The sequence below is a fragment of the Dryobates pubescens genome, chromosome Z, assembly GCF_014839835.1.
Source record: "Dryobates pubescens isolate bDryPub1 chromosome Z, bDryPub1.pri, whole genome shotgun sequence".
In the NCBI taxonomy this organism is placed as follows: domain Eukaryota; kingdom Metazoa; phylum Chordata; class Aves; order Piciformes; family Picidae; genus Dryobates; species Dryobates pubescens.
The window spans coordinates 37252601-37280570 of NC_071657.1; the positions used below are offsets into that span (position 1 = coordinate 37252601).

Consider the following 27970-nt stretch of genomic DNA (forward strand, 5'->3'; position numbering starts at 1 on the left):
GACATCCAGAGCACATCCAGATCTTTCCTGTAATAGGGTCTGCAGAACTGGATGCAGGACTCCAGGTGGGGTCTCACCAGAGCGGAGTAGAGGGGGCTGCCTATGCTTCTCTTCATGCAGCCCAGGATGTGATTGGCTTTCTAGGATGCAATTGTACACTGGCAGCTCATATTAAGCTTCTCATCCACCAGCACCCCCAAGTCCTTTTCTTCAGGGATGCTCAAGCCAGTTGCTGCCCAGCCTATATTGGTGCTTGGGATTGCCCTGACCCAGATGCAGGACCCTGCACTTGGTCTTGTTGAACCTCATGAGGTTGGGTTGGGCCCACCTCTCCACCCTGTCAAGGTCCCTCTGGATGGCATCTCTTCCCTCCAGTGTGTCTGCTGCACCACACAGCTTGGTGTCATCAGCAAACCTGCTGAGGGTGCACTCAATGCCACTGTCCATGTCACCAACAAAGATGTTGAACAAGACTGGTCCCAGGACTGATCCCTGAGGGATCACTTGGACATGGACCCATTGACAGCCACTCTTTGGGTGCAGCCATCAAGCCAGTTCTTCACTGAATGGTCCATCCATAAAACTCATACTGCACCAGCTTGGAGACCAGGATGTTGTGTGAGACAGTGTCGAAGGCTTTGCTCAGGCCTGGGTAGTTGTTTGTCCTTCATCTATTAATGCTGTGACCTTTTCATAGAAGGCCACCTGGTTTGTCAGGCATGATTTGCCCTTGGTGAAGCCACATTGCTCTGCTCCTTTAAGTATTTGTAATAATACAAGGTCACAGCCACAAACATGTATGTCACCTAAAAGCTCACTTGCCTCTAAGCTTGAAATGAAGAGGGGAATGAAATTCAGTTTTATTAAGTTCTGCATTTTTGCATTCTGCTTTAAAACTGGCGCTAAAATTACAGTGACAATACATGGAGACTGAGGATCCATTCTAGTCAGAACTCAGGAACTTGTAATTTGTTCTGGAGATTTCCAACATACATCCAGACATTATCATAATTATCATCATCATCATCGTCATCATCACCAACAGAAAGTCCTAATCTCTGTCACCAGCTCTGAGCTCAGATCACTGTGGGCAGTATTTTCAATCATTGGTTCTGAAATGTAGTAACAATATCCCTTGAAGAAGAAATAATGCCAGCTAGTTAAACATCAAACTTTGGGTCATCAACTATGATGATGACATATGTCCATTTCAACAAAGCTGAAGTGAGGACAGAATCCTTATCTTTTCATTAAACATCAAATCCCTCTAGTTGGTTTTAGATCAATATAAAGTCTCAGGGGACAGGGAGAATATCAGTAAGCATACAGAAGACAGCTTCTACTGTGTGGGACCAACAGCCTGCTGAAATGCTCTCTTGCACAGCATTGGTAAAGTCATACCTCACAGCAACAGCATGCTTTTTGCTCCATATAGAATGACCATGAATTCCAGGGACAGCAGTGGTATGTGACAGCTACAACAGTATCATCTGCCCCTTCATGCCATAAAAATCAGAGCCCAAAGTAAACAAATATCTCAAGTAAAAAAAAATCTAACAGAAATCTAGATATGCCTCATTCTTTCCCTTGCGGGTGCAATCATGTCATTTCCACCTGCCTGGAAGGAATTCAGAAGATGTTTCTTCCTACATTTTTCACTTGATCCACCCAAGCTACTTATTTTTTCTTCTTTCTACCTGAGGCAAGTCTTTCAGTATCACAGCAATCCCATTGCAGAAGACTGGACAAATCCATATAAAGACTGAGAGCAACCTTCTCCCAGATGCACAAGTTTCTGTCTCCACCCTGTTAAATTGCAATTTTGCCTTTACCCATTCAGTTCAGGCACAAAAAGCTGAGAACCAGGAAAATGCACAACAAACCCCTCTGAGCACTGCCAGTGACAGAATTAACATTTCCCTCCTTTTCGCTAGCCACAATACTGTTCTCACCGCACTGCAGGAAAAGGCCAAAAGCCAAATAACTACAGTGGAAGACAGATGCAGAGAAGAAGGTATTCCCCAGTGCCCTAGGTCCTTGAAACAGTCATGAGTTTGTTCAGTAAACCTGGAGGTGAGCAAGACCTGCATTTGTTCCACCAATCTGCCAATCTGATGCAGGAGAAAAAGTTCCCATCTGATCCAATGTGTGATAATTAGTTTAACATTTGCCACAAGCAGAAAGACACACCAACAAGCACCAAAGATTTTTAACAAAGACTGACAGGCAGTGTGGTAGCACCTCTGGGAATGAAAAATAGGTGAAGTCTGAGGTGAAAGAAGAAACTTGCTCTAGGTTAGCAAAAGAAGGAACACAGATAGCAGGTAAATAAGGCAGCCTGCAAGGAAGAAGACTTAATCTGATGCTTCATACTAAGCATGCATCACTCCTATGGGGCACAAAACTAGCAAGACAGGCAGAACAAGCAGACAGTTCTTTGCAGCCTGACTCTGACTACAAAAGCAGAGGCATCTTGCGTTCTGCAGTGTGCAGATCACCATGTGCATCCTTAACATGGATGTCATCCTTCCAACTTGTCTTGCAATTAAAGGACTTAGCTACTGAATTTGCCTGAATTTGCTCTGTAGTCATTACTGGCTCTCTGTCTCCCCAGTCAAACAACAGACAAATAAAAAGTCTCAAACTTTTAAAGAGTGGGGACCAAGCCCCTCCTCCTCCACCCCCAAAGACCCACCACACAGAGACCCCAAACTAACTCCAAAGAACAAGCTATTCTGCTCCAACAGTGTTTCAGTGCTGTGAGGACTGACCCTTGCAGTCTTGCTAAAACAGCAGCAGCCATAGAACACTAAGACACAGGAGCAACAATGAGAGAAACAGCATCAAAGGTAGAAAGGATAGTTTTAGGAACTTTGTGCTCTGATTATAAGGTTACAAAAATATTCCTTATCAAGAGCAATAGTGCATGTGAGGAGAAACAAGCCAGCCAGCCACAAAGTATGATATGCATTTTAAAACAAATTCAAAATCAGGGGTAGTATGTATGAACATATGGAAAGCCCGCTTCTCTTCTGAAAGGTGGAAGAAAGAGGGAGATCCATGGCTATTCTAGTTCTGACCCTGCATGTGTTTTGTGATGTGTGCTGGTGTTAGTGATAGACCACATTCGCACAACATTGAAAGCATGCTTCAAAGTCATACATAAAGTGCGTGGCATTCTTCATCTCAAAAATTAGTCATTACTAAAAGGGGATGTGCAATAGTGGTATGACTGAGAAGACATTAGAAGCCATATCCAGGTCTCTTTAGTCTTTCACTTTCACTCTGCTGTTTTAATTTGACAATTCAATATTATTCAATATAGCATAATCAGTAAAATGAAAAAACTTTTACCTTAAATTACTGCACACAGTCACAATACAAGCACATTTGTGAAGCTCCCAATCTGCCAGGCATATGAATAAGGAGTAGTACTTTGCTGTACAATGCAGTTAGGCCAAAGGGGCTATTTGCACAAAAGAAAGAGCTAGTCAAAAAAGCAGCAGTACTAGCCAGGACAATTTTGGGGAAGTACTTCACATGTTTCCAAGAGCTTTTGCTGAGGGGGAAGTCATAACACAAAACCAGTTAACAAATTCATTAAGTCATTCTACTTCATGTGCTTTATGACTATAGGTTGCAGTCATTAATTTCTGCACTTTATAGAAGGCAGGCAGTTCACCACCTCCACAGCTCTTGCATACCAGGAAATGTGTAACACCATCGCTTATACAAGCAGCATCTGTTGCCATGGGCTTTCTCCTTAGGTGACAACCACTTTGCAGATACCACCTTGTACCTATCACTCCTGTTCCTGTTTTCTAGTGTTCAATCACACCATTTTTGTGCCTCTGCCTTGCTTCTAACTCTTCCCTACTGAAAATGACACTAGTCTTCTAATGTTATACCTTGGCAATGCAAATTGTAGGATTCTATTGCCATACATTCAGCTCATCAGGAAATGTTGGCTCTGCTGACCCTCCACAGTGCAACACTGGAAACCCTTATCTGTGATACATATTGCCCCATAAAATAACAGTATATTCAATAAATCCATACAACCCTTCTGGGCACAGATGAACATGAATATAAGCTCTGATTCTCAAGAAAATTGTGATTCCTCTTGCTAGAGGATTCATACAATCCTCCTAATAATTTGCAATATTTCAGTCTACGTTGAATTTTTGTTGTATAAATTCTCAAAACTGTTAAGCTGCATTTCAGCATAAAGGGAAAATAAGTGACTACAAACAAACAAAAAAGCCACCCACACAAATACAAACAACTAGCCAGACACTACCATTTATTATTGTTACTACTACTACTACCACTACTATTGGGAAAAACCTGTAAACCACCATAGAATACATAGAAAATACATAGAATAAACCAGGTTGGAAGAGACCTTCAAGATCATCGTGTCCAACCCATCAACCAATCCAACACCAGCCAAAAAACTAACCCACGGCACCAAGCACTCCATCAAGTCTCCTCCTGAAAACCTCCAATGATGGCGACTCCACCACCTCCCCAGGCAGCCCATTCCAATGGGCAATCACTCTTTCTGTATAGAACTTTTTCCTAACATCCAGCCTGAACCTCCCCTGGCGCAGCCTGAGACTGTGTCCACCAGGACAGCAAAAGAACATTTTAACCTCTTCATCATTTCAAGAAGAGTTGGACAGCACAAATTAATCACTGCCCCTACACTATGCAAAACAGAGATAAGTTTCAGTGCTGAACAGCCTTTCCTTTTTCTTTTTTTTTTTTTTGTTAGTTTGTAAGAAAAACACCCTCAAAACAAAACATCACCACTTCACCCCTGCAAAAAACCCTAGATACTTCTATTTAAATTAGTATACCGTGAAAACACATTCCTAACATACCAAAGTATTGCCCAACAAGCAAAGAGAGTTAAGATACAAAAAGTGGTGTCTTCAAACCAGGTGTCTGTAAGAAAACCTTCTCTGCTCACTGACTGAGATTGACACTATCACTTTCTTACACTACTGGCCTGAGAGGCATACCACTGCCAAAGCGGTTGTCAGTATTTCTAATGACGATGTAGCTGCCAGGGATGAGTTTACCTAAACTGTTCAGCACATACTCCATTTTAACTTCACTTCCACAAAAAATGCATGAAGCACCCAAAACATCTGGAGGATATAAAGTTGAACACTTCAGATATGGTTGCTGCTCCCAACTCAGAACTAAGAGCTGAGTCACAAAAACATAAACACATTTGCATCTTTTAATGAATAGATCAGTTTAAAAGAACAAAAATGTTCTAAGAAAAGTCCCACAGAGAGTAATTTCTACAGGCAAATCAGCCTAAATTCCACTGGGCTGTTGTCCCAGAACAGTTCTATTCAGATATGCACTCTGCTATTACAATTTAGTACCCTTTTCCCTCTTCTCCACTTTACAGGGTTCAACAATTGGCAAGACGAGTTCTGCTAACTCCTGAAACCTCCCCAAGTCCTTTTTCTCTATTTCCTATTCCAATCACAATATTCATCCACAGACAAGAACTGACCCTGTCACCATTTCAATTATGCTGGCCTCTTGTATACCTACCAGCCTACAAAATAAGTTCATAGCAATGTGAGACAACCTTTATTTTGCTTTTCGCCCCAGCCCTAATTCGATTTTATATCCTCAGTGAGCTAACTTGATCACAGCTTGCATTGCACATTAAATATGCATACAAACACAGTCAAAACCCAACTACATCACACTATGTGAACCCCACTTAATATTTGCTACAGCTGGACATAATAGTGCTTGTCACAGAGACCTGCATTTCCTATTATTTGGACAAGTTTTTATTAAGTCCTACTCATGACCTGCAACTTGCAGGCCTAAGCCACAGTGACTTTGATTTATTCTCTTCTAGAAAACAAACATAAATTATGTCATAATTATCATTAACCTGATCTGCAGCCAACTTCTGAAGGTAAAAAAATTACTTAAAACAGGTCACTGTGTCCTCAAGCAATGCAGAATATCTTAACATGATTATTGTAACATCTGTACTCATCTGACTAGCTCTCCAGTGGGTGGCTTCTATTATTGTCAAAGTGACTTAACCATTAACCCTGTTTAAAGGCGATCAAGCTAACTGGGGCAAACTCTGCCTTGGTTTCAGGCTACAATACAGATCTAGGTAACAAAGTCAACCTCATGAAATGAGAGCCATCATTTCATGTGTTTGCAAGAGTAGTTCCTAAGGGTTGCAAATTGTCTTCTGCAGAGATCTGCACTCAAATTTTAACTTCACTGATCCTGACTTTTAGCTCCTGGGATAACGGGCGGGGGGAGGCGGAAAAGATGAACCTTCCTTCCCAAATTTAGATATTGTCCTTCTTTATCTCTCAACACAGTAGTGCTAACAAGAGACAGCTAACACAGAAAAGTCTAACTTAATACTAAGCCAGGAAGTCCTTGCTGCACTGTTCCAGACAATCCTTCAACAGGTAGTCTGAAAGCATCTGGTCAAAACCTTTCCGTATGACCACAAGAGTGACTTCCTGAACCACAGAAGTATTATTCATACATCTGTTTTTCTTCTGATTAGTTTTTTTCTTTAAATTCCATTCTGTCATGTTTTGAACTTATTTCTTCTTTTTCACTCTTTCTCACTTCATGATTTTTTTTTTTTTTTGCAAAGAAGCAGAGAAGGGGTAAAATGTGAGATCAAAATTACTACAAAGTTATTACTAATAATATTCAACTCCCATCCTTAGTTCAACAGTAACTGAAGCAAAACAGCAACAACAGAAAGCCCTAAGAACCTCTTTGACCTCTGTAAAGAGCATTATTTCCTTCCTCTTCTAACATGCCCTTCATCCATCCCAGTTTCTTGAAGATCTGCAAGTCTGATCCTTTTATTTATAGGCACTTACATTCTCCTCCCACGTGAACACAACTCATCCAGGAATTAAGATTATTTTCTCCCCAAAGACCAGCTCTGTTCTTAACTGGCAGGAAGTGACAACCAAAACATGCCTCAGGAGCTACCACTTAAAAAGCCTTAATGCTTGCTGTGATACCACACAACACCTCTTCTATGAGTCTGCATTTTCTCTGTTAACAGCATTCCTTCCTCTGCTGCTTTCCAAATATCTTCTGCATACTCCTGCAGCACAATGCAGTTAACAGAGGTTTCAAAGCACGGAAAAGAAGATGGTTCACAGATTCGCCTTTGTGCAAATGCAACTTAGTATCTAAATGTACTTCTGGTGTCCTCTGCAGCAAGGAGAAAAATAATAAATTACTACAGGTTCACATTTTAAGCTTGGTCACACGATTTCACTGAAGTGCTCCACTAACAAGATACAGGGATGTTTTTTAGGAGCATGGATGAAATTAGGTGAAACCTTTCCCACTGTCTATCAATAGAAGCTTTTCCTTTGAAAATTTTCTAAATTTACAATCTCTGCTAAGAAGTAAAGCCAGCACTGACGGATTCCAAAGTCAACTGGTGACAGGACAAGTAAATGCAGTATAAACTGGTGAGGATTTAAAACAGGTCATTCCTACAACATCATGTTTACTCTCGATTTTGATGCAACTTCAAATCTTTTTTTTTTTTTAAACCATCAAATGAAGTTGCTTTTTGGGCAAACTGTGTGGGCCCCCCCCTTTTCTTTTCCCTTCCTTTTTTTTCTTTTTTTAATAAGAAAAATACTAAGTGGCACCGTAGACAACAAAATTCTTGCTTTGAGGCACCTCTTACCATTAGAGTCCTCCACTTCTTCAGCAGGAGTGTGGTTCTTGGAGGTGTGGTGGGCGTGTGAGGCTGCAAGGTTGACAATGCGGGGTCTTGGTAGTGTCAGTGCTTTCCCATGCACTTTCAAGGAGTGCTCTTTCAGCTGGCTGATTGTCATGGTGGAAAATGAGCAGGAGGAACATTTGTAGGCATGTTCACCTGGGTGAGCGAAATACAGGCAAGTCATCAGCTCACAAAAGAAACAAAATGGGGCCCCCATAGTTCTCTTATTGATGATGGCAGTAAAATTGCCACGAACTCTTCAGTGAGACTGATCCCAAGGAGAACAAGATATGTGAATCTCCTCATTTGAGCTGTCTGTAGTCTCCTGGTACAGACACCTGTTTTGGGCTGAAGTACTGCATTCTGACAAGTGCAAATCCTTGTAAAGTGACCAATGTTTGGGAAAAAAAAAGGCGGGGGAGGATAAAAAACAAAGCAGAGACCAGACTCTTAGCATGCCTGTGTTGCATGGTATGAGAAGAAAACAGATTCTGGGATGAAAATGGAGTCACTTAACTATAGTATTTCTGAATTTCTTTGGGAGCTCAGCAACTAAGAGGAGGTAAAGTCATCTGTTTCTGCATGCAGCATATCCTGAATCATTACTAATGAAGCAAGATGGACATCACAAAATGCTAACAAGGTCCCTCAAAAAAACAAAACAAACCAGAAACACACTCACAAAAAAACCCCACACCCAAACAAGCAAAACAAAAGAAAATAAAAAACCAAAACCAAGCAACCAAAACAAGAAAAAAGGAGGGTTGTAATTTACATTTGGGGAAGGTTGGATTTTCCCTATGAAAAAACTGCCATTATGCAGGAGTAATCTTCTTTGATCTGGTAATCAGTTCAAGGCTGGTTTACCGCAAGAAGTGAACACAGCATTACCAAGAACAGCAAGCATCTGTAAGGCTATGTGAAAGTGTGTTATGAAAAAACCAACTAAAAGAAATGAAAGAACAGAAGTAATGAACAGTAGTGAATTTAATTTTGAATACATTCTGAGCCACAGAGACAGCAAATAAGAAGAAACAAATCCTGAGACAAGACTTGCTTTGCATTAAGCATGGAGGCAATTGGAACACAAAGTGAAACTGTCCCAACACAAAAAACATGAGGTGCCAAGTTATTTTTTTGGAAGTGACACTTCCATGTACAAGACTAACACTGGGCACATATGAATTGTACATAAAGTGCCAAAACTAATATAGGAGTGAAATATTAATGAATAGTAATAGCGGAACAGGAGATCTGGTAATGAACGAAGCTGAACATGTTTTCCATCTATCATAAATTCAGCATACAGGTTTCTCAAACAGCATTGTTTCCAACACCAGAAATAAGTGAATCAAAGGAGAATGTGAAAACACATGTATTGCAGCAAGTCAGAGTAAGCACACCTGAAAACATCAGCAACTAACTCACATATAAATAACTCTCGCCCCTCTCTTCCAGAAAAATTATGCTAACAATGGGGACAAAATACAAACTCTTTAAAAGTCTCTTTTGGTACATCTGAAAAAGAATAGATTACTTAAGAGTCTGAAGTGGTGAAACAAGAAACTGTCTCACATTTCTTCAAACGGCATTTCTCACCTCCGTATTGTATCAGTTATATATTACCTTTTTCTAGAAATATAAACAAAACAATTTTTTTGCACAGCACATACAACACATTACTCAACAGAACAAGATAATATAGGCACAAAAGAAACTCTGAGGTATAAGACACCAGTGAGATACAGATATATTCATGGTTTGTCAGTATAAGATTCATGGACAACAGTGGGCATCAACCATTAACTTAAAAGCACCACAAGACATTAACTCAAATAGAAGGTGATTATATATTAAGCATTGTAGAAACAACTAATAAATACACCTATTATTCAGCCATAACAATATAGCTGGACATTAGCATGAAAGGATGTGTTTGATTGCAGAGAAAAGGCTACAATTTGTCTTAACAGAAGCCTTCTGCACTTTCTGACTGCTAGTTTTGCATTTCCTAAAATTATTATATTAATACAAATAGAAACAAATAAATCTTAAATTGGATGTAATGTGTCATGACACTTGGTAGGTACTCAAAGCATTATGGTCCAGACTACAGAGCATCTGAGCACAGCCAATACTCTTTTACAATTATCCATTTGGGCATGCAGTAATATTACCAGTGAGGCAAAGATACTAGAAAATGCAAACAAAGGCCCCTCAAAATATATAAATGAAACAAGGCAAAAAACAACCAACCAAAGCCTGAAACCAACCAACCAGAAAAACCCCAACAACAAAAGCCACAGGTGGAAAAGTTCAGATGAAAGCAGAGAGCTCATTTAGAAATACTGTAAATTGAAGCTTGATGCTAAAGGAGATGGCACATACTGCATGAAAAGCAAATGCCAGAAACACGGACTCGTATCAGCTGTTAGGCAAGAACGCATTTTATAGTCCACTGAATTTTGACCCATCCCCAGGAAATTAGGGAGAGAGGCAGACTGAATAAAAGACCGGAGGATTTAAGTTTCCAATCCTACATAAACTGGCAATGAGATGACTGATAAGAGAGAAAGAAAAAGAGTTACAAGAGAGAGATGCAGAGAACCACTGTCTTATTGAAAAACTGGGCAGTTTGAGCTAAAGTCTTCATAACGTTGGTTCAGTAGTGTATTTTCCTTAAAGACTGACTCAAAACACAAGACAAAGCTCTGACTGAAAAACATACAAGCAATTTTTCTATGATGTGAATATCCATTTGGTAGAAATGGACTGAGATAGATCATAAGCCTTTGGAAATTCTATTATGCAAGTCATTGTTCAAGCAGTATCTAGGCTACCCTGAAACTATTCTTGTATGATGCAAAGCATGGTCCTCCAAAGAATGTCTACTAATCAAGAGCTTGAATTCAGAATAAATAAATCAATGATGAGTGTGAAGTAAATACTAGTTAGTTGCATGCTAACTTTGGCAGGTTCACACAAAGTAGTCCAACTGTATAATAACATAAAGAAAACATTATTTTATGGTTGGCAAAGATAAAGAACCATGTCACTGCTGCACTGGATGTGGGACTCTGTAAAACGGAACTGCTGCACAGAGTTGGGTTTCCTAGAAGGAACAGAATGCCAAAGTTCCATACAACAGAAGGTTGGCAAAACTTAAGCTAATCTCCAATGCCCATTCAAATAGAGAAAAGGGTGGCACAAGTTCTGTGAAATCCAAAATCAATCAAGGAAACAAAGTACAAGCAACCATCAATCCCTCCTACATTTTTGTAGATGAAAAGGGCCCCTGGATCAATGGTGCAAATAATGGCTTGGGTTTTGTTTGTGGTGTTTTTTTGTTTTGTTTTGCTTTGTTTTTTTACCATCAGACAGCTATAAATCCCTCCTGCCTTTTCTTCCTACTTTCCTCATCCACCCCAACCTGAGTATATGACAATGTAAACAAATAATTAAGAAAGGACCATACTTCCAGCCTTTTTGTCATCTGTTCCAGGAATTTCTACTTGAAAATTTCTAACAACTGAGCTAGTTTGCAAGTTTTTAAATTAGTTAATATTCCATTATTTGCATCAGCATGTATGTTTGGACTATAGTTTAAGGTTTGTTTTTGGTCTTTTTAACCACAAAGATGCAACTGGAACCAAGGAAGCCAGTGTTTCTTAACTCAAATCTTCTGATAATCTTTCAACACATGATACATGATGGTCCCAGAGGGCAGGGCCAAAGAATAAAGATGAAGAAATTCTGAGTATTGCACTTTTCAATAATTAAAGTTTCACCACTTTGAGGTGACCTATCCTCTATGACACATCACCCTCCCAATTCTTTTTCATCTGAAGCATGTCTGTTGGCTTGCTTGTATGGATTTCATTTCTGCAGTAAAGAGATTTGCAAGACAAATTTCCATGCATAGTAAAGGAATCGTGTCATTTACAGTCTGCTGCCCACAGACCTGACTCCCAGAGTTTGCAGTGTTTGGTCTTAACATGAAACCCAGCATAAGACTGCCAAAACCAAGATGCAACCCATGATCCTTTTCCCAGAGTCACCTAAAGCACAAATATAAATACAAACACAGCAGAGAAAATCTCACTATCAATCTGGTAAGATATTGATGGTATAAGTGGATTTGTTACATTCTTGTGGAAAACAAAAAAAGTAGAAATCATGATTTTTTAAAGATCATTCATATGAAAGACAATAGAAGAAAACGATAAAGTTCTTAAAGTACTCATCATTGTTGTTAAATTCTTAGCCTTCCAAAAACATTATCCAAACTCCAGATGAGTCCAGCAGATGCACAGTCTGGCCAATCCCAACTTCCCTTTGAAAATCTTACCCAAATTTGGTGAGAAAACACGTGGTTCAAACGATCATCTCTGATCAGCAGCAAGACTACATGGGCCATTTCAGCTGCTGCAATGCAAAAGTGAGTGAGAAAACTTACCAGCATGAGCCTTGAGTATATGGGTTTTTAGGCGACTATTATAAGAGGACTTGAATGGGCACAGTTTGCAACGGAACGGCTTATGGTGGCCATGATGGGTCTGCATATGACGATCCAGACTTGAAAAGAGAAAAATAGGGAAACACAAAAGGGAAAATTATTTCAATTATTCCTTCAGATGCAAAGCAAAACACTTAAAAGCAATGATGAATTAAATGAGACCAAACTCAACTATATTTTCTTATACTCTTAAAATTCAATAGGTTTGCTTACAGAATCTGATTTGAGGAAAAGGAGCAGAACTGACACCAACCCTGCTATGCAGAAAACAAGCCATTTAAATAAGGGCTGATATTAGTATAGACTAAATTATGCCTGATCCAGACTTAAAGGACCAGCTGAAGAAACAAGAAACAGCCATAAATAGTAAAATTATCATTATACCATTTTTCTCCTGGCAAATGTTTTGGTGAAAATATGTCCCATTTTGTCCTGTTGATGAAGTTAAACAAAAAAACACGACCAGCTTTACTGAGGAAGCCTTCTTTTGGTTACAGCAGCAAAAGCAGATTAGAGATCCTGGTTGGGGGAGGGTGCCAGTAGGCTGCAGTTGATGAGTTCCAGGATTAAAAGACAGCAGTTTCAGAAGTAACAGTGTGGGAGATTCTGCATGAAGCTCTACAATAGAAGAAGGGGTGGCAAAGACCAGCCTTTACTTTCTTCAGGGAAGCTCCTAGCATACTTAGTACTGGGGGGTGATCAGAACCTGCTCTATCTCCAGTTTCTTCTAACAGTTCAGTAATGTTTGGAAGGGGAAAAAAGGACGTTTTCCACATTTTCCTGCAGACCTCTGTAGCTGCTATAATGTGGGTGACATCCATGAATTCACAATCTCCAGGTGGTAGGTAGGGAATTTCAGCTTGGGTTGTAAACATTTCCAGTCTTTGGACACATTCTTTCTTTGTGATCTAGTTTTAGATTGAGCCATTTTATGCAAACTGACAGAAGAATGACAGGGCAGACACAGATCACTGGAGGACTAACAATATGTTGTAACTATCACCCACTGACCATCTTAATTCTAGATGTATTTCAGGGTGTATTTTTTATTTTCCTAAACTCTTTTTTTTTTTTTTAACTGAATATCAGCACATAGAGATCAAGCGGCAGTTGTTCCAGCTCTCTTACACTACACAAGATTGTCATAGGATCTTTAGTCCAACACTGACAAGAACCTGAGCCAGAAAATCCCTGTTTACAAGAATTAACATTGAAGTCTGTGCATTTGAAGATCTGATGATAGAAACCAAACCAAATAAAAAAACCAAACCAAATCAACAAAAACAAACAAATCAACCCAACCCAAACAAACAAACAAGCAACAACAAAACCCCTCCAAAACACATGTCTAAAATGTACAGCTTTTCTAGAGAAACAGGGTTGGGGGAAGAAGTCTCCTAAATGAGTAAGATATCAAACAATTGCCATGAATACTACATAGAACTGAACTTGTTTTAAACAGCTGTCAGGGAATGAGCTTACTTAACAGTTAGATCAGACTGCCAAAGATGTATGTATTACATATCAAGCTATTTTGAATATATACTTTAACACATTCTACACAGTAATCATTAAAACTGTATTCACAAGCACATACTGTGCAAGTGAAATTCTACACAAGGCAGGCTACTAAGTTTTGGTCAGTCTGGGAGAAATGTGGGCTATTTAAACGATCAGCTTGGTTGTCTATGAGACTATCTCCCAAGAGAATAATTTAACCAGAAATAAAAAACTGTACAGTTATTCCCTGACACTTTCTGACTTACCTGTCCTTCTACCTGTAGGACATAGCTTTAGTTCACATTCTAGGCAGGAAACAGTAACTGGAAACCTAACTCAGCATAAATTTGATTTTGGAAGCAAACAATACAGGTTCTGCATGCTATGTTAGGAAGTAGCTTCATCTACTGTCAGGCTTAACAATACACCCTGTAGCACCCAGTCTTCCCCCTGTCCCTTTATTACTGTTTGTTAGTCAACCGCATGGACCTTTTCAATAAGGCAGACCAAAATGTGGCATCAATTTGCAACACCATGACACCAGCAGAGATGTTTTTTAACATAAAGAGTTAAAAAATGTTTGATATCATGCTTTCTCTCCCATATGCACTTGACTGCCAAATAGTGACTTCACCAAATTTAAAAGCATTATTGATAGTGCTATGAAAATCTAAATCAAACAAACACCTGGATCCTCCTCTTCTCTTAAGAGCATGTAAGCAGCACTCTTACCAGAAATCAGAAAAAACATGCATCTGAGTCAGTCCAAGATGTCACACATAGAATCACAAAATGTTAAGGGTTGAAGAGACCTCGAAAGATCATCTAGTCCAATCCCCCTGCCAGAGCAGGATCACCCACAGTAGGTCAGTACGTCATAAAGGAAATATCCCAAACAACCCATTTTTGAGGGGCATGCCATATATATATATATTTTTATTTATATATATATATATATATATATATATATATATATATATATATATTTGTGTGTGTGTGCGTGTAAGATTAATTTTTTAAGAAGATGAAGCTCTGGCAAACAAATTATAAGGAACCTGGCTATTAATGACAAATGCGTGTTTTTCACATACTCCAGCAGACAAGGAAGCAGGCTGAGGTAGGCACTAGTATACAACACTAGTGTGAATTTGAAATATTTGTAGGCTGAAATTGTATACCATAATTAAGAAAAAAACTTAAAACTCTGATTTTAAGGTAAGTTTACTATAGCTATTTAACATTATAAATGAAGCCTCCATCAACAAAAAGCTGTAGCAATTATAAACAAGGTAGTTATATGACATTTGAAAAATTAACAAGGAGAATACTTCTTTCTCCTTTTCTTGAGTGTCACGCATTTGACAAAGCTGGGTAAGTGGTGGGATTCACTGTTTGCCTACTGAAAGAAGTCTTTTTCTTTTGCTTGCACACTTTTCCCCTACATGCAAAAAAATAGCCACTCATGATAGCCAAAGACTTTGCAGCATGAAAAATTTCACAATGCTGAGAAAAGCACCGCTCATGATCAAGTGTGCTCCTCTTCGATGTCAACCTACAAAACAGTAGAGCCAGTTTGTGCTTCTTTTGAAAACAAAAATAAAAGCCACAACTTACTTGTGCCTGAAAGCAGAGACAAAGGAGCAATACTGGCAGCTGTACTTGTCTTCCCGGGCAAACATGGCCAGAGCCAAGTGACTCCTCTCGTGAGATCGCAGACCCTGCATAGACATCAAAACCCGGTCACACTGGCTGCAGTAGTAGCCCCCAGGCCTGGTTTCATCTTCCAAGGATGTTCCAAATTCAGCTTCTGTAAATTCCATAATGCCAGGGTCTTTGGCTCCCTCAAAACCCTCCATCAAAGTTGTGTCTGAAGAATCTTCAGCTTCCTGCTAAAAAACACATACCCCCCCAAAGCCATCAATTGTCTCTCCCTTCTGCCCCTCAGTCTTTCCCATGTGTTCATTATAATGGCTAAGTTTACTACTGCATTATTTTTCTAAATATATCCCTACACAAGCTCCACACCAATGGCTTTCTGAGAAATAAGCCTACTCTAAGGAAGGAAAAAAAAAAAATTGTATCCATTATATGCAGAGGTGTATATGGGAAAAAAGAATCTCAGGTTTTGATCAAATTTGAGTCAGATAATGCCAAAACACAAGAAAGGGAGTCCACTATCCCTCAACAGTCTTGATGTGAATCTTCTAAAGTTTCAGATAAATATTAGTAAGGTATAGAGTGAGTTAATTTTAGTTTCATTTGCTCTGACTTACAGGGTAGCTACTCTGCAGACTGTAACAGGGATCCAGTCTACAGCAGACTCTGTTCATCAGTGTCAAATTCACAAGAAGCTCATACTCTAAAAACCTAGAACCTTCTTTTAAAATAAAAATATTTTATATATGCATATTCCCTAACTTTCCTTTCCCTTTACTAACCAGGGCATGCATTATGCATTTTTGCAGCAACTTTAATAACCTATGAGAGTATTTCCACCACTTTCTTTTGGCCAAGGTTTTCAGACGTTGTTCCCTGCTACAACATTTTAAAAAGAGTAATACCCTTCATAAACTTCACTTGAGAAAAAAAGCAAAACAAGGAACTGGCCTATTAGGATGAAAGTATGTAAATCTGTCGGTAGTAGCAAGAAAGGTGAAAGCTCTCTCAGGTAGCATGAGTGAGGCTAAGGACTTGGCTTCATCACAACAAGCAGATAATGTCACAAAAGAAGCACCCTTAGGCAGCAAGACTCTTTGCCAAGAACTCAATGCAGGAGGAGACAGAATACACAGCTAGTTCCCACAGCCTTGTTGCACTTCACTACTCCTGCAGATGTACTGGAAATTGGGCAGTGGAGCATGGCCTGTCCTTGGAGATATACCAGAAGGAATCCCCTTTCACCAAGAGAAAGTAACAACACATTTACACCTAATCACCTGAATGGGGCCACTGTTTCAGTTGGCCACTGAATATTTTGTTTGGAGCCACTGTGCAAATTTCACATGGAAGGGTGTACCACAAGCAACTTCGCACATTTGTGTGTGCACACTTCCTCTTCTTATAAAAAAACCCAACAACAAAAAACAAAAGGGCAGCTCTTTCAGGGTTTAACTAAGCAGAAAAGTAGCCCAGAATAGCTGAGATAAAGCTTCCTGCTCAAAACCCAAGTTTTTCGGTCATCGACATCAACTCCTTTGCGGCTGAGAAGAAATAGAATTATATAGTCTTCATGCCCCTGGATCAAGAGTGGAAAAGAGTTAAAACATTGTAAAATAAACAAAATGCACTTCAGAAACTTAGCGTTAGATTAAAACATCATGCTGAACTGGAGTACCCAGTTCAAAACCCATTCAACTTCACAAGAGGTTTTCAAGAAGTCCTTTATTTTGAACAGTGCAAGAAGTTTCAGTCAACTTCAGTCACCATTTAAGCATTCTTACCTTTACTGCCGCTGACACAGAAGAGACGTTCCCGTATTGGACATGCTTGCGGAGGTGATTACAGATGGCTCGAAGTGTTGGATGGACTTCCACACAAAATTTGCATTTGTAGCCAATCACCTTCCTCTCCTTAAGTTTTGAAATATCTTCCAAATGTCCAAAAGCCTGTTGAGTATACAAGCACAAATCACTGAAGTATACTTTGCTATCTCATTTTTAGGAACACAGACCAGATTTTACACCTGAAGGGAAATTAAATTATGCTTGATGTACACTTGTCCTGTTTTGCAGAACTGCAAGGCTGATTTTTACTGAAATCTATTAATGCCTCCAGAATACGGGATGGGCATCTCTGCAGGAGAAACCAACAGTTTCTGCATAACAGAAGTCCTCTAGAAGATCATTCAATTTGGCTTCAAACTGTGTTCTTCCATGACACCAAGACTTCCCTAATAGCTGTGCAAATCTTTTCCACAGCGACTATATTTCAGATTGAAGCAAAAGGAAGGGGGTAAGCGGGCAAGAAAAGGAGCAAAAATTTGGTTTTCTGCTTATGAGGCAACTGTCCAAAGCATCAGTCACCGGAGAGAGTCATGTCACATTAACATTGACAGCATAACCAGAAAACATACTGAGAGGGAAAGAAGGTTGAGAAGGAAACTGTTACGATATTCAGAGTTCCACTGAAGAAGGGGATGGCACATTTTGTAAATTATCTTCAACAAAGTACATGGCTGCCTTGCAACAAAAGATCAAGTAGCTGTCAGATACAGACGGCCTTCCAGAAGGGTGGGAGGAAGGAAAGAAGATGAAGAAAATACTGCAAGAAGCAGTAAGCAGCAGATTCCTACGGAACCTAGGGAGATGTGGAGGATGGATGTGGAAATTAAAGCAGAATGTGTGACTGACTTATGGAGCTCAGTGACGCTCTGAGTCACTCATTAGCCTGTTGGCTTTCAAAAAGAACATGCAAGTGGGCATCCCTGGCAGGGAGTGGGAAGCAGGGAAAGAAACCAGACATACAAATCCTTACCCTCTCTTGTTTGAAATCCACAAAAGCACCATCTGCATATTTCTGCTTGCTCAAAAGCTGCTTCCTCCTCTCCTGACGTTTGGCACGCTTCTGGAATTCCTCATTGTGACCATTCAAGTGTGCAGTCAGCTCTGCCGTGCTATGCAATTTCATATCACAGTGCTTGCACTGGTAGACAGCATTCTGAGTACGGGTGCCACTTGCCAGTATGGCAAAGTCCCTTTTCAAATCCTTACTGTGGTGATCAGTGTAATGCATGCACAGCAGCTCTGCTGTGCTAAAGGACAGCTTGAAACATTTTATGCACCTGAAGGGAAGCCACTCAATTTCCTGAGCCTCAGTCTCCACCTCAGGCTTTTCAAAATCATTCTTCTCCTCAACTGGAGCTGGCTTTTCATGCTCATCAGCATACACAGCAGTGAAGTAACCCCCCAGCTTGCTTGCATGTTGCTTCTTAGGGAAAACACCTGGGTGACGCTTCATGTAGTGTGACACAATACCCTTTTTGCTGAAAGACTGGAAAGAACAAAGTGAGCACTTCTTCTTCTCTACAGCCCTCCTCAGCTCCTCACTTAATTGAGGAGTGTCATCCTTAGGAGGAGATGGAATGATCACTTTATTGGGTTTGTCGCTTACCGTCCTGGAGGCTGCTAAGCAGTGAGTGTAGTAAGCATCAATGTCATGTCTTTTCTGGTAGTGTGCTGCAAGCCCTTTGCGGATAGGGTTGGTGTATGTACATAAAGCACATTTGAAGAGGTTGTTCTTGCCTTCTGGCTGTGCCCGGACATTATTATGCTTGATACGGTAGTGTCTAGCTATCCCCTTCCGGGTGGAACAGAAGTATTTGCACAGTTGACACCGGAAAACTGTATGAGACACTAAATGTGAACTGGAGAAATGAGGTCCTGCCATAGAGACTTCTCCAATATCCTCAACTGTAATTTCTGGGGAGATCTTTATTTCAGTGACCATGTCTGGCTCCACTGAGGCAGACATCTTTGGTGGTGACTGAGCAAAAACATCAAATTCAGGTTGATTATGGTATTTCTCATAGTGAATTTTCAGCTTCTCAAGTGTTCCGTGGGTGTAAGGGCAGAGTTTGCACCGATAAGCACCATAGCCTTGCTTGAAAATCCTACTTGTCTCCTCCACATCATTCTGAGCAATATCATTTGACTGCTCCACATCATGCACAAAGTCTTCAGCAGTGACCTTTACTGATGGGTGCCGTTTCTGGTAGTGTGTGAGAACGCCGTGAATACGTGTATTAATGTATGGGCAGTGTCTGCACTTATATACAGCTCCTGGATTAATGTCTATATCCTGAGCAAAGTCTGCAGCTTTCACTTTCATTCCAGGATGCTTTTTGCCATAATGTGTCAGGAGGCCATGCAAGTTGTTATACTCAGACTGGCAAACTGTACACTGATAAGGAGTGGAGGATATGGCAGGGTTTGCAGAAGCCAGCTGGATAGCTTTGTCCTGGGAAAGGCTGGGATCCTCTACACACTCTGCATCCTGATCAATCTGTGACGTCGTTACCTGGTCTTCAGAATCCATCCTGACTCCAGCTTCATCAGGCTGTGGGATGGATTGATCAACATCTTTCTCCTTAATGATATCTAACAACACAGATTCATCTCCATTCATGGCCCATGGGTGAAATGCTTGGTAATGATTGGTGATATCCCAAATGGAAGATGCTTCAAAAATGCAGTCTCTACATCTATAGGTCTTTATCTCTGTTGGCATCACAAGGGCAGGAGGGGAAGGATCAGGACCTGCCCAGAGTTTAGTTGCCATATAGGTATAGTCAACATAATGCTCGGGATGTCTCCTTTGGTAATGCACGAGCAAACCACTTGGCTCTGTGTGTGAATAAATGCACCATTCACAGTGATAACCAGCTTCTATCAAGCCATCCAAAAATGCCCATCTCAGAATAGATGTGACTGTGGCCTTCAGGTTTGGGTGGTCCTTCTTGATATGTTTCCTCAATGCATAGAAGTAAGGTGATGTGTAGCTACACTGCCTGCATTTGAGGGCTCTCAGCTTTGACTTCTCCCGTTCAGTGCCAGAGGTGTGAGCAGGCATATTGCCAGCCAGTTTCTTCTGGCTACGATCACAAAGGCTTCTAATGGTGGCTGTATGCTGCCTAATCACATCTGCGTTAGCCTTGAAGTCACGATGCTTCTTTTGATAATGAATGAGCACGCCTTTCACAGTCCGATTTCCATAATCACAGTGTTGGCAGAAGAACATTTCATTCTCAGAAGGATTCACAGAGGTCTCAGATCCACCCCGGCTCAAATGCTGCATTGACACTGGTGTCCTCTGAATACCAGGGGGCATCTCACCAGCTCTCATCATCGCTGCAGTAGGGGGTGCCTGTCTGATATATTTGGCAGTGACCTTTATCTCTGGGTGCCTTTTCTGGTAGTGGACAAGCACTCCCACAACTGAGCGATTGCTGTAAGAACAGTGTTTGCAATAGTAGAGTTCCGTAATGAGTTCTGGGGGTGCAAGGGGTGAAGGTTGAGAAGACAAGCTGGACAGTTTTGGGGATATGGGTGTCCCCAACTCAAAAGCCATCTGAGCCAGAGCAGAGCCCCTGTCAACAGAGACTACTCGCATGGTCTTCTGAATCCGGAAATACGACGCTTTTTCCTCAGGGTGCTTTTTCTGGTAATGCACCAGGACTGAATGCATGTTAGGGCTTGCAAATGAACACACATCACAGTCATAAACAACCACAGTGTTGACTGTAGGTTCCTTCTGATTTTCACATTCAGGACTAAAACTCTTGGCGGCACTTTTGTTAAAACCAGCTGGCACACCAGCCCCGCGAGCCATGGGGGTGGAGGTTGCCATAGTTTTTGGAGCAGAATTCAAGATCTCTCTCAGTGTCTGAGACTCTGTGTTCAGCCCTTCTTGCTGCTCAACAACGTAGCTTGAAAATATCATTGCATTGTTAATTTTCACTGTGGGATGCATTCTTTGGTAATGTGGCATCAGGCTTCTAACATTTGGGCTGGTGTAAGAGCAGAAGCGGCAGCGGTAGATGAGATCAGAATGATCAAAGTTCAGTACATTCATAGCTTCAGGGTGATGCTCTCCATAATGCTGCTGCAGGTCTTCAAAATTTGTGTAGTCAATGTAGCACTCAAGACATCGGTACACCGCGCTGTGATCATTGGGATCCAGGATATACCTAAAGCTGAATTTAATGTAGGGATGCATTCGCTGGTAGTGGGTGCTAACACTCCTGGCAGATTTGTTGCTGAAATCACAGTGTTTGCAATAGTAAAGCCTGCCAGAGTCACCAAAGTCTGCGTTCTCATTGTTCTGATCAGTACCATACATGTTTGACTGGCTCCCCAGAACAGAGGCATTAGGGCTCTGATGGTCCTTCATACTGACGGAAGAGTAATAGTCTTCCTCATCTTCAGATAAAGTGAGCTCAATCTCTGCTCCATTTGTAGAATTGTACTCATGCTGCATGCTTCTGAAGTTTGACTCCTTCTGGGAATCACTAGCCTCTCTGCCCCACATTTGCTGAGGTGCATAAGAACTGGAAACTTCGATCATTGCTTCTGTCTGCTCTTCTTCTCTGTCTAACTCCACTTCTATCTCCACCTCATTGTCCTCCTCCTCTTCCTCATCATCCTCTACATTTATCACAGCATCCTCTTGCTGTTTGTTTTGGCTGATTTTGCTCTGCAGGTTGCTTGCTATTTCATCAATTCTAGTTCTCTTTTTCACTGGAGAGAGATCTAAAGGGAAGTCATTTGACACCTTCCGAGGTGCTTTTGCAACAAAGTTATTTTTAGATGAGAGGCCAAGTATGGAGGTCTGGCTTTTCTTCACAGTGCTGGCAGAGAGGTGAGCATCTGCCTCATTCTCTTGTGGTGCATTTACTGGTGGTCCATCATATTTTGGCAAGTTGTCACAGAATGAATGTTTGTGCTGCTGATGAACTCTGAGGCCTTTCAAAGTTGTGGTGGAGTAGTTGCACATTGTGCACTTGTATGGATGCTGTGAATGGGGTTGAGGTGACTGCTGCTGTTGCTGTTGCTGCTGTGACTGCACTGGTTCCATCATTCCAGTTGATTTCCTGCCATTTATATTTCCACTCTCATAAGAAACTGTGCTATCATTCAAAGAAGAGGCAATACTTTCAGTCTGAGAGTTCATAGTGTCCCAGTCTGATGTTGTTCCTGTGTGACACTGCTTGTGAGCACCAAGCTTTAAAGAACTCTTGCAGGTGAAAGGGCATTCATCACACTTGTACACAGCTGTCTTCCCAGACAGGTGGATGTTCTCAATGTGACGGGAAATGCTTCGGCGGTGCATCGTCAAGAAAGGGCAAAAAGGACACTGGAACCTGTTCATATACCTTCTAAAGGGAATCCCCTTTGTTTCCAATAGTTTGTTGCCATCAGATCCCATCAGCTGCTCTGTAGACATTCCTGAGGTCTGGTGATCCATGGAGTTCAAGCCATTCTCACTGTCCATTTCATTTAGCTCTTCATCTGAGCTGGAGTCATTTAGCATACTGCTTGTTTCCAGGTCAGCAGAAGAATTTGTCATATCAGCAATTCCATAGCGAGATCTGTCAGACAAATTAACCATGCCCGAGTTGTGAGGTGACTTAGGCTTCATTTGAGGGTAAGACACAGAAGAAAACTTGGAAGATGTAGAAGAGTTAGGCCTGATAAGAGAATTGCCCACAGAACTCCTGAAGTTTGAGACATTAGCATTTGACATCTCACGTCCCGTTGTGTTCATGGAGATATAGTTAGAGTTTGGAGAGGCATTCTGGGCACTCTTACTCTGTACATCAGGTGTACCGGTTCCATCTTGTTGCTGCCTCAGGTTTGACAGTATTTTTACCATGCTGCGGTGCTTCTTCATCATGTGGTCACACCAGCGCTCCCTTCGAGGTGTCTGGTAGCTGCACCATTCACAGCAAAAGTTGCCCCTAGACTTCGTCAGGGGCTTGACCATGGATTCCAAAATGCTCCGCTCCACAACCTCTGCAGGCAGCTCCTTGCAGGGGTCCTGCACTGGCACAGAAGCAGATGTTGATTCAGACATAGCAGTGGCAGCAGTTGGAGTAGGAGGAGTTGAACTCTCCTTCAGGTTGCTTTTGTGATACATTTTCTGATGCTTAATAATCCTTGCACGCCTGGGTGACTTGTAGGTGCAGAACTGGCAACTGAAAACTTTGCCAAACCCTTCATACATCATGATGTTGTAATTTAGGGAACTAGCAGTTGGTGGCCCCACTGAGCTCCCCCCAGCCTGTGCTCCATGAACCTTTCGTGTGTGCTCAATGAGGAGGTTTTTGGAACGGAAGTAACGCACACAGAACTTGCATTGGAAAAACTTGTTGGTTGGTTTAGGATTTGGAGCCAAGTGCTGACCATAGAAAGTCTGGCTCTGGCTATAGTAACTTCCAGTCCCCATCTGACTTGTTGCATTTTGCCCTAAAATGAGAATTAAGGTGTATATGTAAATAAATAAAATCAAGTAAAGAGGGTTTTTTTTCCTCCACTCACCCTGTTTGCATAAAAATGCAACCACATGCTGAACAGATAATAATCAGTCACTTATGGTGAGCTCAACTTATCTGGCAATGTTTGGAAAAATTATAATTATTCATCATTTTTACATATGTATTACTGTGGTGTACAGTTTGAGATAGAGAACTTCCAAAATAATCTTGGGGAAAAAGGAATGCTAGTACACTAATAAAAGTTCAGCATGGTTCATGGTAGCAATGAACCACCAGGAAAATTTGAAAAACAAAAAGCAGTGCCATGAACTACATGAAAATCAGCTGGGGAAATAAAACAATATGGACAATGCAAGTTTTTTAAATCACCTAGAAAGTAGAAACTAAAATACACTGAAATTAGCCACAGGGTGCTAGAACTGAGATCTTAAGATTTGAAATCAGTCTTAGAGTTGAGATTTACCTGCTAATTCATCTGCTATTCCAAATTCATCCTTTACAGAAGAAAATTCAACCTCAGTCTGGTTGCTAGCATTCATGGAACCAGACCGTGGCTGGCTAGGACTTTCCTCAGAGACATCTGTTGGCTGCAAAAAAGCAGTGTGAACATCCTGAATGTGGGCTTTTAGATCTTCATATGATGGAGCTCGAAAATCACAGCCATCACACTGCAGCACCTCCATGGTTCAGGTATGATCTCTTACATTAGCAAATTCTGGAAGAAAAGAACAAAGAAGAGAAAAGATATGTTTTACAGCAAGGCCACTGAAACAAATCCTGAACATAGGTAGTATCAAGCTTATGACGACTCTGTCATTTCCAGAGATTCCACAAATACTGCAGCATAAATTTCAGCCTTTGCTTACCATATTAAGAGGCATCATTTGAGATTCACATAAAGTCCTATCTAGGTAGCTCACAAGTTGCTGACTCAACTCTACAAGGTCAGCTTTCTGACAAGCAACAATTGATTCAAAGGATTTTGTCCTCTTGGCTTTTCCATTACACAGGTCAGGGCTGCTGTTTGGAAGTTTGTCTTGTTCAAAGACCACATGCATGACAGAGAAACAGCACATTACTCCCACTCATACACAGAAAATTACAACTGAAAGACAGTAGCTTTATGAGACCAACTCTAACCTTCCTGGAAGTTGCCAAGTCTTCTGTGATTCACTGCCACAGATCAAAAGCCTTCTCAGGAAGAAAAACAAACTTGCCTTCCTTCTCAGCATCCTATCAGTACTCGTGTTTGTGGAAAACCTAGACATAACTGAAGGTGAGTGGCAACTACCTGAAGCCAAGGTAGAATGCTTCACTCTGCCCTACTTCCACCAAGCTTTGTAAGGGCATCTCCATTCTTTGCTAAAATATTTACAGATTCATTTTAGCCTATTCTGGGGACATGACGTCTGCGCCTTTGCAGTTTGGGGAATGGAGAGGGATAAAAAAGAGGACAGCAATGGAGAGAAGAATATGAAAAATAGCGAAAACCACAATGAATATAGGAGTTACAGAGGCTCTGACACATCGTTACTTACTTGAATTATTCAAAAGGTCTGTATACCTTCAAATACAAAGCAATGTAAGGTATGGTAACATGATGTATGGTGGTGCCATTTGAGACCAATTAATCCAAACCCAGAGACTGGTATTTTTATGCACTGCCATGAAAGAGACACAAAGCACAAGCAAGACAAAAGACTTAAGACCCTCCTACCCTGTGCAGTACTTGGGAACAGGAACCACCTTCCTGTGTTAACACAGGAATTACTTCTTCAAGTTTTCATGTGCTGCACTGGAAAACGATGATAAACTGAGAGTTTGAGAGGTCCAAGACACAAGCACAGCCCAAAGCACTGAAAATTCCATGAAGAGCATAAAGCTACTCCCACAGAAAGAAAGCTCCAAAACATTAGGACACTCAAAAAAAAGACTGAGTATGGCATCAGGATTGTACATCACAGAATGCTTCTTCTCATGGACTGCTAAAATAAACTTCTAGGAAGTCAAACTCTGGACAATCAGAGCAGAGGCCCTCTATATATTTATCTACATCGCTGTGCAGGCTCCACTGTGTCCTTTCTCTCCCCCTTCTCCCTCCCACCACCAATAAAGAAAATGAGCGCTGCAGCAGCTTCTTTTCAGCTAACTAAGTTACAATAATCGAAATACTCAAGCTTTTATGTGCAAGCACCAGACCAAATTGTGTGGAAGAGGTTGCTATCTGCTCTGGATCAAATTACAGCAGTGAGTGAAGCCCCACCCCACGTCTCCTTTAGCACAGTCCATTAGACCTGAAAACAAATTTTTCCATGGAGCAGACGACTCCTGCATTTAGAGCACTTCACAGAAAAGCAGATCATCCAGTTTTCATTACCCATCCCCCAAGCTTAGTCCTTTCATCTCAGCCAAACAAGCCACAGCTCTGCTGAATGTGTTTATCACACTTTCAAGAGATATGAGTCCCTGCGTCACTGAAGCTTTAAGACTCACTAAGCTGCCCTAGTCCTCTGAGCTATGGGAGCAGCCATTTTAGCTCACACAACTCCTGCACTCAGAGGCTCAGAGCTTCTCGCCTGTGCACAACATGGCTTCACTTATCTCAGCTTCATCTCAGGCACACCAGGCTTTTTTTTTTTTTTTTTTTTTTTTCCCCCTTTTTAACTCCTCCTCCTTGAGTGATGCATAAAAAATATGCATCCCCAGAACACATCTCACCTTCCCTTGCATGACTTGCCTCACAAATCGTGTCACTTTTGTCCCCCTGCACTGCCCAAGCAGCATGTTCTTTCTCTGAGCAGATCGCCTGCAATCATCTCCTAAGGTTGGTTCCCCTGAACTCTTGGATATCAAATATGACGGTTCGTTCCAGAAACGTAGTGTTACAGTATCAAGACACGGACCAAACTGTCCCCCAGGCAGAGGCAACACACAACTGAGCCTCTCAGAAAGACAAAAAAAGGTGGTGGGGGTGGGGTGAGGGTGGGGGTGGGGTGGGACGGGGGGGAGGGAGGCGGACGGGGGACCTCCAGCCTGCTCTGTCCCTGGGGAGCCCTCCTGCTTGGCGAAGAAGACACACCACCCCACTCCCCTGCCAGATTCCAAAGTCTAATGACCTTTGTTAATCACCAGCCAGCCTGTCTGCATCAGCAAACCCTGCCAGCAGACACACCCTTCACACAAAGGCTGTAGCTATGCCTTTTAAGAGAGGTTCTCTGAAATCTCCATTGTGTAGAAGAGAAGAAAAACAACACAAGCATACACACACACCAATCTCGCTCTTCCCCCCTCTCCCTCCCACCCCCCACTTCACAAACACCACAGCAAAGTGCTCTCAGTTCTCTTTTGGAAACTTCAGACCACCTTACACAATAGATTAAAAAAAAAAAAAAAAAAAAGGGGCGAGCAAACCTGACGCAGTGAAAAAAAAAATATTAATCCTGGCAGCTTCAAGAAGTAAAACCCACCACCATTCCCCACCTCCAGCTGTCACGGTACACTAATGCTTGGAGAAGGTATCCTCAAAGATGCTCGTTACTGTCTAGACAATCTTAACCTAACAGTGCCCTTCTTCAAGAAATCAGAAAAGTTAATAACTGCTGATTACAAAAATTGATGGAGACTTTCTAATGGGTTCCAGCTTGAATCTCAGCAAGGCTTGTATCACAAAGGCAGCAACAAGTCTGAGAAGAGGTTAATCTTACTGCAGCTTGAGGAACAAATATCAGGTACAGCTGAATGGACTTCAGTTTGATGTTTTCACCATGCACCACGCTGAAAGCAAGATGAAGCATTTTGTAAGGAATTCTGCTCTAGCATTTTCCTATTTTTCTTTAAATTTCAGGCATTGCACAAAGGCAAAGAAAACCACAAACTACTCGTCTGAGCTCCTATGTCAAAAGAAAATGAAACATAACGTATATCTTTCATGTGGGTTTTTTTTTGTCTGAGAGGCCCATCTACCCACCAGCAAAAAGCATTTTCAAGTGCAGACGTTAATACACTGGCAAAATGCACATCTCAAACAACGCAGACAATGCAAGATTTGCATGTTTCTGTCATGACCAGCTAAGGAAATGTTTTCCATAATCCTTTCAATCTTCAGATAGCACAATAAGAAAATTTAGAAGGGAATGGAGGAGGGGTGAGAGAGGAATTACCAAATCTGCTATCTCAACTGCAGAACAGG

At 41.3% G+C, this 27970-nt stretch overlaps 1 protein-coding gene across 7 annotated transcripts in view; it reads right to left on the reverse strand.

Moving 5' to 3' along the window:
* ZNF462 (zinc finger protein 462) overlaps window positions 1–27970 on the reverse strand; it is a 99771-nt gene that overhangs the window by 32287 nt on the left and 39514 nt on the right. For 6 of the 7 annotated variants that reach the window (XM_054179059.1, XM_054179054.1, XM_054179055.1 and 3 more), the window contains 6 exons: window positions 24245–24496; window positions 18264–23752; window positions 17231–17395; window positions 15405–15679; window positions 12231–12349; window positions 7739–7930 (listed from right to left, as the gene is read on the reverse strand). In XM_054179059.1, the coding sequence (XP_054035034.1) occupies window positions 7739–7930; window positions 12231–12349; window positions 15405–15679; window positions 17231–17395; window positions 18264–23752; window positions 24245–24464 (6460 nt within the window). In that variant the 5' untranslated portion in view covers window positions 24465–24496. The remainder of the gene's footprint in view (window positions 1–7738; window positions 7931–12230; window positions 12350–15404; window positions 15680–17230; window positions 17396–18263; window positions 23753–24244; window positions 24497–27970) is intronic. The other variant, XM_009911696.2, reaches the window with a different exon arrangement.